This window comes from Cyprinodon variegatus, unplaced genomic scaffold, assembly GCF_000732505.1.
Source record: "Cyprinodon variegatus isolate N-32 unplaced genomic scaffold, C_variegatus-1.0 Scaffold24, whole genome shotgun sequence".
Classification (NCBI taxonomy): domain Eukaryota; kingdom Metazoa; phylum Chordata; class Actinopteri; order Cyprinodontiformes; family Cyprinodontidae; genus Cyprinodon; species Cyprinodon variegatus.
Window position 1 is genome coordinate 1,034,876 of NW_015150477.1, and position 12,992 is coordinate 1,047,867.

At 39.0% G+C, this 12,992-nt stretch overlaps 1 protein-coding gene across 2 annotated transcripts; it reads left to right on the top strand.

Moving 5' to 3' along the window:
* Positions 1-112: 112 nt before the first annotated feature.
* On the top strand, positions 113-12,986 carry LOC107097209. Of its 2 annotated transcripts, none has more exons than XM_015394266.1 (11): positions 113-391; positions 2,404-2,492; positions 4,593-4,631; positions 4,719-4,844; positions 4,922-4,993; positions 5,077-5,127; positions 7,682-7,726; positions 8,032-8,109; positions 8,190-8,249; positions 10,268-10,315; positions 10,399-12,986. In XM_015394266.1, the coding sequence occupies exons 1-11, from the start codon at positions 202-204 to the stop codon at positions 12,625-12,627; spliced, it is 3,027 nt and encodes a 1,008-aa protein (XP_015249752.1). In that variant the 5' UTR covers positions 113-201; the 3' UTR covers positions 12,628-12,986. The 2 variants fall into 2 exon arrangements, with proteins under 2 accessions (XP_015249752.1, XP_015249760.1); XM_015394274.1 differs by having other exon boundaries at positions 10,271-10,315.
* The last annotated feature ends 6 nt before the right edge of the window (positions 12,987-12,992 follow it).

Sequence of the window (12,992 nt, forward strand, 5' to 3'; positions counted from 1 at the left end):
CTTGCGTTTCATTTTTTTTTTAAATAAATAAATAAAATTAATTTCAATTGAAAAATTCCTATTGGGAAAAAAAGAAAATCCATTTCCGGTTTAGACCGGAAGAGGATTCCGTTTCTTTCCTTGCAGCTAGCAGAAGTAAATAAAAAAAAAGGGAGAAGTTGCAGATAAATATTTGAGGATATCTTCCGTTATCGGGAAAAAATGCCCCGTGGAAGCGAGATCCCGGAAGGCATCAGATCGATAGCTGTCGATCTGCACAAAGCTGGAAAGGGCTACAAGTTCATTTCAAAGACTTTAGAGATTCCTCCCTCCACCGTAAGGAGCATTATCGTTAAGTGGAAACGGTTTAACACCGTGGCAACGCTTCCACGGAGTGGGAGACCCACGAAAGGTAAGGTGATCCGACGTCTCCGATATGCGGTTGCAGTCCCTGTTTTGCATAACCTGTCCCTAGAAATTTCCCAATTTTTTTTTTTTTTAAGCGTCTGATGAATGAGGAAAAAGGTTGCGCATAAACCCGTTATTACGGTAGCTGTGTAGAAAAGCGCCTTCGTGTTTGTTGACAACACGGTAGCTGGTTGCGTTGAGTCAGCTGTTCTGTGATATTAAGGTAAACCGTAAACTGATTCATTTTGTTTTGACTGAGCAGCTTATCTTTGAATCATAAATGTTATCAATATAATTAAGTTTATTTCTAAAGCGCCGATTCACAACACATCTCAATGCACTTTACAGTTCACCAGATCATCCAGTCAAATTGATTCAAAGTGTTCTATCTAAGGAAAATCAGCTGATTGCATCGACTCATCAACTCGAAAGCAATCCCTCACACTAAGCATGCTTATAGCGACAGTGGGGAGGAAAAACTCCCCTTTAACAGGAAGAAACCTCCAGCAGAACCAGGCTCAGTGTGAGCGGCCATCTGCTGAGGCCGACTGGGGTTCAAGGAGACAGAAGCAGAGATACAAAAAGCAGCTGTAAAGGCGGCCCCGTCCAGGAAACACACAGCCAGGCAGACGAGCTCCGAGCCAGCTCCCATGCCAGAGGATAAAGAGAGCACATCCAGCCAGTCACAGTCAGAGAAACAGGACCACACTGGAAAAGAGGCCGATCTATAAACAAAGGTGTTGATGGCAGCAGGAGTCACAGCCAAACAGGAAAAATCGGAGAGAGCAGAACGTTAGAAATTCAACTAACAGATTCTGCAGAATGGGAGAGTAGAGATACAATGAAGTGTATCAGGGTTTTAAAGGATCACAGTGGGGCGATGAGATGCTAAAAAGAAAGAAATTGTACCAGTTTATAGCTCAAAAAGGAGGTTTTTGATTTTGTTTTAAACTGTGCATTATTTGCATTTTGCTGCCTGACAAAAAATTGTTAGAAAATGTTTTAAAAAGTTATACGGTAATAGGATTAGACTCTTCTAAAAATAACAAACTTCTGCAAAGCTTCTGACAGAAGTCTTCTTTTACTTGTTAAGTTAAAATTAGATTCACATCGCCTCTGTTTAGTAAACAAATATAATACATCAGCCGGCCCATTATAAGTGGCTGATAGTAGCATTAATTATTCTTGTATCAGCATCTTTTTTCTTTTTTCTATTCATTATTGCATTCAGCAGCCATGTATGGGGAGCACATAAACATATGTTACCACTCCCTCCCTTGGTTAACTCTAACAATCACTAACATTTAGTCATTTTTATCACATAGATAGAGAAGAAAAATCAATATCTGCTTCAAGAATCACCACAAAATCTTCAGCAGTAAAATATCGGGCATAGATTAGTCTGATATTAAAATAATCCGTATTTGCATCCGTCTTACTAGCTGTATTGTTCAATTTCTACTTTTTAGTGTTCTATTATTACTAGGGCTACAACCAACCTTTTTTTGAAATTGATTAATCTGTTGATTATTTTTTTGATAATCTATTAATAATTCGATGACCATAGGTTCCTTAAAGAAGATTTTCTTCTAAAGAAACCAGGTAAAATGTTTCCACTTGAGGAGTTCCGAATAGAACAGATTGACAGACAAAAACCTTTTTATTAAATCTTAAATACAAAATGTTTATGTTTTTATAATTCTGGTATAATTGCTGCTCTAACTGTGTTTTTCTTTCAATTAAATGCATGTTTTAGTCTCTAAACTCCAGTTCACAATTAAATGATTGCTACATTAGTTGACGATTATTTCAATAATCGATTAACTGTTTCAGCCCTAAATATTACATTTTATCATCATACCCCACCTTTGGGGAAATGCTGAAATTGGTGAGGAGAGACATGTTCCTGCTGTTAAAATGTTTTGTTGTTTAAATAATAGCAAACTAAAATAAAAAAAGCCACTTGTCCAACTTGCTTGCTTCCATCTTGTTAACATGTGATTCTTTGTTTTCTAGCTGGAAAAGTCCCCAGATTGAACCTAAGAAATCTGGTCAGCTTTTCGAAGGGGAATCCGAAAAGAAAACAGAAAGGACAGTTGGATGAGGTAAAGCGGATTTAAGGGTAAATGGGAGCTAAAGGGAATCACTGCAGCTAAAGAAGTTCACATTCACATCTTGTGATCCAAACATTTAATTTTATTTGAACATATTTTATTGACTTTTAAACAAAATTGCTTTTTTTTTTTTTTTTTAATCAGATCAATTGTTTTTAGCTTTCTTTCTTATTTTTGCACCCGCTAAATAAATATAACCAGTAAGTCCAACCCTCTTCCATCCATTGTCCATAATTTCATGTAGAATAACTTTCTATCCCTGCAGTCCACTTCCACTTAGTTACCACCCATCAATGTAATACATTATAAAACATCGTTCCACCCTCTCATCCAGTACATATTTACCCATCCTCAGCTATAATCAAACCATATCTATTGAGCGTTATCTAGCTAAGCTCTATCCTTTCGGTTTTTTAGCATCCCCCCATCCCTCTAGTACGGAAGAGGATGAGGGCCACTGAAAAAATGTAAAAAAGTTAACAGATTTTAAAATTTTATTTATGTATAATATAAGAAAAAGCCAGAATTCTGAATTTAATCTCAGAATTCTGACTGAATTTTTACAGCTAACAAACATATTAGCATCAGCCTTAGCCACGTCTGTCTTAGAGACTAAACTCGGTATCTTATTTTAATCACTTTCTGCTCTTCCATTAAGGAAATATTTTCCACCAATTGAGGGCTACATTTATTAATTGTTTTATTTTTATTAGGTTAGAGACTCTTTCTAAGTCATGACTTCAACCTGGAAACACATGGGTTCCTGTTGACCCTCATTTTCTAAGTGAATATGGCTGCTGCTCGCACAAAGCCGTAGAGTTTGCAGGAATTATTTCTATTCTTATGATTATTCCAAATCAGAAACGCAGGATTTGCTGTACCACCTTTGTTTGTGTTTAACTTTAGTGTGTTGTTAAACGCTTAAAACGGAGACAAGAATGATCCTTTGTGGAAAGGATGTGTGGATGTAATGTGATTCCTAGCCTGGAGCTGCGATTCCTGGGAGGAACGATTGAAAAGAAATAAATAAAATTGATTGCATTTTTTATATTTGGTAAATCAACAAAGATTTCGTAGGCAGGTCAAAGCTGGGAATAAATGAATTTCAAAGACTTTACAGGTTCCTCATTCCACAGTTAGAAACCAGTTCAATGCTGCAGCTGCACTGTGGAGGATAATGAAGCACAGAGAGAGGAATCCTGGATTTAGAGGTGAAGCTGAAGCCTTTAGCCACTTTGGCAATCCATCTAAGTGAATAAATGAGCACCTAAAAAGGCGCTTATCATCATTCTGCTCCTTTTTGTCACTTTGTCTTTTGACCTCGTTGTGGGGAAAATTATTTTCCCATTTATTTCTCTTCTTACTCCATTTTAGAACCTAAAAGTGAGCTCTTTTTCTTTTCTATATTGCCCAGAAATGTTCACTCAGGCTGCATAACCGCTAAAGCTTATCTTACTGACACATGAGAAGCTGTTTTTCAGTATTAGATATCAAATTCCTTTAGATTCAAGGTTATTCAACAACCCTCTCTTTGTTCCAAACTGTCTGGAACTTGTTTTGGTAAAGTATCATTTTAACTCCTCCCAGCTGTTTGTTTGAATGTTTCTGGAAGTGTGTGACCAGACCAAACGGAAGGTTAGAAAAGGCTGTTTCTGTTCCACCTTCCAAGGATCTCTACATTCTGTTTGGATGAAGACCTGCAATATTGTTCTAGTTAAATACAAGCGAAGAAGATTTAATTTTTTGATCACAGCTCCCTTAATAAAAGGTTTTAAAGCAGGAGTCTGTTTTCTTATATCAAAATAACCTGCACAAGACCTCTCCACCATTATTAATGAATATATGCAGAACCATTGCACTGAATTAATCTTTTTATTTGGTGTGGGGTAAGACAAGGCCTGTAAGGTAATATAATTCATAGCAAATTAATCATTTTTTATATATATATATTTTTTTTACTGTTTTCTGTATTTGGGATTTGACTCTCTTTCCTTACTTTTCATCGTGGAATAACTCTGTTACAGTGAAATATACCTGCCAGTAGTGAGGTTATCATAAAAGACTTAGATTTGTTTTTTCTGTTTCTCTCAGGATGATCCTACCAGTGATAAAGATGAAGATCCTGATGAGGTAAAGTTAAAACATTTTTCTGAGAAACATTGATTTACTTTTGTATGGAGATGACTTCCATTGTTCTGTCTTTCCATCAAAATGCAGCCAAACGACATCAGCGAGGCGTCAGGAGCTGCATCGAATGCAGATTCTAAAGCGTCTGTTACAGAACCTTCTAAAGAAGGTCGGGGGTCATCCAGATCGACCCTTCTCACTGGAGACGAAGAAATGGTAAGACGTGTTTATCATGAGCTCATCCCAGTTTAGAAAGAGAGAACAGTCACCATTCTGTTGTCTTTAAACTTCAGAGAGACGGGAACAGCAGCAATCAAGAGGGTGGCAACACCAGGCAGTCTGAGTCGGATGAAGAAGATCCCATGGTGTGAAGATATAAGATGGATTAGCAAACTTTTAATTCCTTTGTACCAATGTTCTTATAGGATTTCTTGTATCTGACCTTTAGACCAGTTTCCAGTTTGCCAGATCAGCAGCGGAAGACGAGGACCACAAAAGGGTAAAACACACCGACGCAAACAGTTAAACAGCCTTCCTGCAGTGTTCATACCTGCTGAAATTTCACCTGTTTATGTTGGAATCATTAGTGCGAAGCCAGAATTCTGCTCCTATTTTATAAGATCATTTTAAACTGACTGGTACTACAAGTACAATAATGGTATGGGAGCCATTTTTGTCAAGGTTGGTTGTGGTTTGGAGGACCCAAATGCAGAGGGAAAGGTGAATACTTGTAGTTTTAATGAAAATGGTTAACAAAGGCAGTCCAAAAATCCAACTAAAAATGTAACAGACCAGAACCATGGAGACTTCAAGGGAAAACACGTAGAAGGAGCCAGGGAGAGACGAGAGGAGACGACTACAGCGAAGACAGGACCGACAACAACAAGGAACCAACAAAGAGTGAGAGCAGAGGGAGAGCATAAATAGCTGACAGAGATAAAGGGAGGGCTAACGAGCTGACAAGGAGCAGGTGTGAGGAGAGAGCGAGGGAGCCAAGGGGAAAGGAACACACACACACACACACACACAAGAGGGCAACAGAGGACAACATGAGAACTAACAAATCTAAAAATTACAACAAAATAGGAATTAAACCAATAAAAACTAGAAAACAAGGAGCAAAGTAAAGCATAACATAACCAAAACCATGACAATTTTTGGTTGCCTAAAGATGATTCATGCCTCTATAGAATATTTAGAGCTTTCCAGTTCCACAGTAAAGCTATTAGCTTAATCAGTTTTTAGCTGGAAAATATATAGTAGTTCAGTACTTAATTTTTCCTTAAAAAGGCATGGGAGGGGTATGTAAGCTGAACGTGACAGTAGCCAGATTGATATGTGTAGAGTTGAATTCTACGATATCTGTCTGGGATGCTGCCGTTCAGTCTGTCCATGAAAAGGAGGGACGTTAAGTGAAAGACTTCGAGTCGATTGGGTGACATGCCAGCTAGTACCTGCCTTCCGTAACACACTTTCAGCCAATCGTAGGTAGCAGCGAATCGTGACGTTTCAGATTTAATACAGGGTGCTTGCGGCTCCTTAAAAAGTCTTAAAAGGCATTGAAACTAAGGCCTTAATTGGCCTTAAAATTTCTTAAATCAGTCTTTCGTAGGTCTTAATTTTTAAAACCTCATAAAAAGGATTATTTTTATTATGATTTATATTTGTAATATAAATAAAACATTATAATTGACCTTTTTTTATTTAAAAAAAATAATGGCTCTCCATTATTGGTTCCGTCCCGATAGCGGAACCAATAAAAACGTTGTTGCGGCCGGGACATTTGGGAGATGTGCCATTAACTTTTTGTCTGGAAAATATGAGCAAGTGTAAATGTAACCAAAATTGTCTCCAGCCAAGAGTTTTCTCCATGGCTAAAACCAGGGAACATACATGAGGCACAGTGTATTTTGTGCAAGAAGCGATTCAAGCTCAGATTGATGGGAATTAAGGCAGTGACGTCAAATGCGAAGCACAAAACACAAAGCGTCAAAATCGAGTTAGCGAGAAACAGCCGATATTTCTCAGTTTTGTTCCACCCTTGTTTCTGCAACGCCTCCACTTATCACCAAATCAAACATACTAAGAAAACGATACAAAAGAAAATAGCTGAAAAAAAGACTTAGCACTGGTTATGTTGGGGCTTTAAAACTGATTTGTTTTGTTCCCTGCTAAAACAAAGTTTGTGAATTCAGTTAAATAATTGTTAAAATATATCTGTCATTTGTGTGTTTTTAGCTTTCTTCCTGTATGGGAAGCTTTTCAAAATTTGAAACATTAGTGTTATAATAAACCTTTGGGTTAAGTTGTCGCAAGCAGGTTTTACTTGTGTTTCTTTTGAATTTTGGTCTAAAATTTTTATTTTAAGTGGCATTAAAAAGTCTTGAATTTAACTTGCCTTATGCTGTAGGAACCCTGAACATAGATCCGATTTTTTCCATTCCGACCCAGGCCACTTGGTTATGTGGTCCTGAATCTGATACGAATCTGATCTTTTCAAATGCGACCTGTGTGGGAACGGCCAGGTCGCATTCATTTAACCTGAGCGTCATTAATACCTGACAAAGGTCACTATTATACGTCTTGCTACGCAGAAGCGGCAAGAAAAACAACAACCATGGCGATTAAAGATCCAATCTAGTAACCCCATGTACAGCTTTAGGGGGCAGCAAACAGATGGGTTTAGACACACAACCAGGATGGTAACAGATGGAAGAATATCCTTGGGTCTGATTAGTCTTTAGTTATGTAGAGCCACAATAAACGCAGTTTATTGTGGCTATCACAGTTCTTGTAAAATTGGAAAGAGGAAAGCTTTAATCTTCATCGTTTTTCTCTTATAGCTGTAATCTATTCATAAGAACACTGATAAACTTTTCATTATGGTTATTTTAAGATTTAAAACACTTGTAGCTGTTAGGAAGAAAATATAAAGAAGGTGTGTTGTAAAACTCTTATGTTGCTCTGTATACCTTTTATTAAGAGAATGTTTAGTGAGTGTTTTTAGCTATTTCAGAATAAATAAATGTCTTTGTTGTGAACCTATCCTTTAGGTTGAACCTCCCGGACGAGCCTCTGACAGAGAAGATTCAGAAAAGGTGATGCTGAATCATCCACAGGAAAGAAATAATTATTACTAGAATAAAGTTAAGATTCTGCAAAGTTACAGCATTATCCAAACTCAGCTCAGAATGCCGATTCTAACGCTGGGTTCACACTGTAAGGAAACCGTGCTGATTTTTGTCACGATCTTCCCAGATTATTGGGATGGATCCAAAGCTAATCTTAAGAGATAATCCTGCCGTGTTCGGTGCAATAAGAGGATGTATTTCAGTCAAATATCTTTAATAAGAGAAAATATTGAGGATTAAACAAAAGGCCGATGTTTTGTTTTTCTTTTAAGACTCCAAAGAATTTCAGCATTATTGATGAAGACGGAGACGAGGCAGAACCATCGGATACTGATGAAGAAGATCCACTGGTATTGTTTTTATTTTTTTCTGCTTTTAAATTTAGTTACAGATTCAATAAGATCATAGATTTTTTCTCTTTGACCATTAGGCCAATTATCTTTTTGCAAGAGCCAAAGGTGGAACTGGAAAGTCTTCACACCATGAGAAGGTAAAGCCATGGGAAATGGAAATATCTGGTTCTACCTCAAGTCCACAAAAATCACAGTAGATTAATTATTAAAGGAGTGCTTCTGTCAACACACAGTCTTTGCACAGCTTCAAATTAAGTTTGAGGTGTGGACTTTGACTAGACCATTGCAACCTTGAGTCTTTTCTATTTTAAACATTTGTTTTATTTCTTCGAGATCATTGTTGAGATGGCCTCATATATGACTGTGGAGCACATGTTCAAACTCAGACTTACAGGGTTCCCATACCCTGTAGCTGTAAAATGCAGCCCAGATCATCAGCCCTCCACCACCGTGCTGGGCAGCTGGTTTCACATGTTTCTGCTGCTATGCTGATGTTGGTTTTCTGCAGACATCATGCTCTACTACCATGTAAGGCTGACATCAAGCTCTCGGGATAACAGAATGAATTATTTGTGGTTTCTTTGGTGAAATCTCATTTTCTAAAAGTAAATTATAGAAGGATAGACCGAGCACTTTAGCTACAAAGATCTTCAATGCAGGAGCCGTTGGTGAGCTTAATGGAACAGAGCAGGTTGGGAGGATTACTTCTGCATAACAATTGGGATCTTGGATTTTAGGGAATGAAAAACAACAATTTTGGGGCAAAATCATAAATTAGGCCTCAGCTAGAACACATAACTCATGCAGAGAGTAAACATAAAACCCAACCAGATCCCTTCAGATCTAACAGATGCTGTTTTATGCATATGTTTTCTACTACTGCTAATTAGCAATAGCATCATTGTTTTTTTTTTCTCTGTGTCTAAGTTAATTAAAGGGCAGAATGTTTGTTTGAGGTTTCTTCCAACCACCACAGATTTCTACATTTCTTACATTGCAGTTAAACCCTCCAGATGGCAGAATGGACTGATTATGTGCAGAAATGTGAGAGTTACAGAATCACGATGTGGTTCTCCGATCTAAAGTGTTTTGCTGGCTCAGCTGTTAGCAGAAACTGGATTGTTGCATGCAGCTGGAAACGTAAAAGGAGAGGGGAGGTAATTGAGTGACTTGTTATGAAAAGAGCTTGTTGGTATAACTGACTTCTTTACTGTTATTTTTAATTAACTTATTTATTTGGTAGTAGAATAGTTTAGTTGGCAGATACTGTAATTTGATGACTGGTTTGTGTTGACTTTCAAAATAAAAGCATGCATTATATACAGACTTATATATACTTATATACTTACATTATCAGCTCTACATGGGGATGGAAAAAATACAGGCGTAAATAAATTGGCTAAGAGAAATCTGTTAAGTTGGTATTTAGAAAATAAAAAATTAAACATAATAAATGAAAAATAATGTGAAAACTGTAGATTTGTAAGGAAAAAGCATGTTTTTAAAAATATTTGGATGGTTAAAAAATACAAATTTCTAATCATTAAAAATGGAATGTATGATGCATTTAATGACATACTAATTTAAATGTCAAGCTACTTATTTGGCCTAGTAATATCTTTATTTTATTTGTTTAGTGACTGAGTTTTTATTTAATTATTAATGTAGTTCTTGTTATGCCATGACAGTTTCTCCATTGACTTTTGGATACAAAATACATCATCAATCATATGAAACTTTTTGCTGCTTTGTGCCTGATTATTTATTTTTTGTTAATGTTTTGTTTGTTTGTTTTCTTTTTGGCCATTCACACTTTTTTGTATTCTTATATATCTCAATTTCAGACCTAGCAATAATTAAATCTACACCTCTGAATACAACTGAGGGAAAAATGTTTCAATATAGTTTGGAGAGAATTTACAATAGAGTCCCTTTACATGATTTTTAAATGAATCAATGGACTTCTGATCATTTATAAATAGTTATCTCTTCCCTAATTCATAGGAAGCGACCCGTTTGTTAGCCTCAGATGAGATTGAAAGGAATTTAAATCCTTTTACTGTTTTATTGGTTAGTTATTTAAGGTTTCCTGTGTTTTCTTTATGCATTGATGAAAGTGTTGCCTGTTCATGCCTCAATTTCTTGTTTTTTACAGCAGAAAAGATCAACTTCCGGTGACGAAACCTCAGAAGAAGATCCAATGGTTTGTTCTTTGTTTTCTTTTTGAGGGGGTTGGGGGGTCATTATGTTTAGCGTCTAATTTCTGTTCCCTAACGTGTCACCCAGGAGCAGATATTTGACCCCAAGTTTGATGGAGAGAAGAAGATTTACTCTGGTTCCTCAGTCAGTGTGAGAGCTCTCCTCCTCCTCCTCTTGACTTTCGTCCTGAAGCACGACTTGTCAAAAGCCGCCACCAAAGACCTGCTGGCCCTCCTCAACCTCATGGTTCCTGGGTGCATTCCCAGCTCTCTGCGTTTTTTAAAGAAACATTTGACTGAAATTGACAAGAAGACAGAGCTCCACTTGTACTGCCCCAGGTGCGAAAACTACCTGGGTATTGAACCTGGTACTGAATGTGGAGTGTGTCAGCAACGCTTGAGCAAAAAAAGTCTGCTAGAGAAGGCAAACTACTTCCTGGTGATGCCGCTAGAAATCCAGCTGCGGAAAGTCCTCACTCGTATTCACTCAAAGTTGGGAAAGCATTTCACCAGACAAAACTTTGTCTCTGACATCAACACTGGAGGTGAATATAGGCATGATGAGCAGGAAGGCAGTATTACGCTAACCTTTACATGTGACGGTGCTCCTCTTCTCAACTCATCCAAGTTTTCCGTCTGGCCCATCCTGTGCACCATAAATGAACTTCCATATGTGGAGCGGTGTAAGAACGTTCTTCTGCACACTTTGTGGTTCGGCAAAGGAAAGCCTCTGCTGCAGTGTTTCTTCACGCCGTTCATCAACGAACTCCATAAACTTTCTCACGAGGGCTTCACTTGGGAAGATGAGAGCGGTTTAGAACTCAACACCAGAGTGACGGCCAAAATCTGCGTCTGTGATTCTTTGGCAAGGTCAGCGGTGCAGAACTTCCAGCCGTTCAGTTCGGAGTTTGGCTGTGGGTTCTGCTACCACAAGGGGGAGCTGGTTCAGAAGGGCCGGGGTTACACCAGAGTCTATCCTGTACAAGCTGACGGCTGTGACCTGCGGCACATGGCTGAGACGGAGCAGCTGGCCTCCTTAGTGGTCCAGAATGAGTATCCACAGGGTCAAATGGGCGTCAAAGGTCACAGCCCGTTGCTTCTGTTGCCTTCGTTTGACGTCATCAAAGGGTTCATCCCTGATTACATGCACTGTGTTTGCCTTGGGGTTGTCCCAGAGTTTGTCAATCTCTGGTTGGACCCTCTTTATGCCAGGAAACCCTTCCATCTTCCAGCTCAGAGTTTGAAGGACCTGGACGAAGCTTTGTGTGGAATCCAGCCTCCCGATGAGATCAGACCAAGACCTCGGGGCCTCAGTGACAGGATGCATTGGGAAGCATCTGAGTGGAGAGCCTTTGCTCTCCTCTACTCTCCTGTAGTACTGAGGAAAGTTTTAGCAAACGTGTACTATAAACACTGGATGCTTCTCATTTCATCTCTTCACATCCTCCTTTCTAAGTTTGCCTCTCAAGAGGAGATCAGCTTTGCAGAGGTGTGCCTCCTTCAATTCGTCACAGAGGTTCCTTCTCTGTACGGCCTCGAGCACTGCTCCTTTAACTGCCATTTGCTGGTGCATCTCCCTGACTGTGCCCGTAACTGGGGTCTGCTCTGGGCCAACTCGGCCTTCGTCTTTCATGACGTCCAAAGCAGACTCCTGCAGACGTACTCCAGGACTCAGTCTGCCTCTCCGCTCATCTTTAAGCAGTTTGTTTCCTTCAATGAGATCGTCAGAAAAGGAAAAGATGTGCTGAAAGATGCCGGTGCAGAAATCACAAGCCTCTTTTCTTCTATGACAAGCTGCGGTTCGCTTACCAAGTCCTCCAACCACATCGGAGAAGATGTTTTTACTTTGGGATGTGGCTCTCAGAGATCTCTAACTGCCAGAGAACTTGCTACATTGCCGAACAAAGATACATGGCCCACTACTGAATACACCTGTTTCGTCTCCAGAGGTATGTTGGTCACTACTTTAGACCACAGCGTCTCATGCAAAAGGAACAACTCGGTCATAGAAACGACCAGCGGCTTTGGTGTGGTGGAGTCTGCGGTTGTCATAGAAAAGGATTGCAGCTGTGACAAATCCTCCAGCTGCTCCTGCAGAGAACTGGTTGTTTTTTGTAGAAAACTGCTCCCAGCGAACTCCCAGCCAACCATCCTGAACACGCAGATCAACAGAAACATCGCAGAGTTCCTGGTGAGAGTGAGGAGCTCAGATGAACTGTTTGTAGTGACGTGTCAGAGCATAATCTCCAAATGTTTTGTGATGCAGCAGAAGGGTGGGCTATACCTAATGAGACTGCCGGTTCTCAACACTCTATAAGGGTTACATGCAGTGTTTCCATAATCACGCAACAGTTTTATGTGATAAACCTTATTTTCTGTGTGGTGATTAGATATTTATGAAATTCAACCATCCTGCATTTTTGGCAGTGGTGGCTTGTCAATATTGGGAGTTAAAGATCCTCTACTATAACAGAGCATTATTCAGTACATGACATGCCTGTCAAAGTATTCCCTGGAGAAACATCCTTGTATTCAGACTCTTCCCATTGAGCTAAAATAGATGAAGTATGACGAATTTTACATATAGAGGGTGGAGTCGTCTAGCCTTGTGAGACCATCCTGATCTCGCAAGCTTTCAAGGTTTCACTCGCAGATCAGTCTGGCTACTTTCCGTTAAAGAAA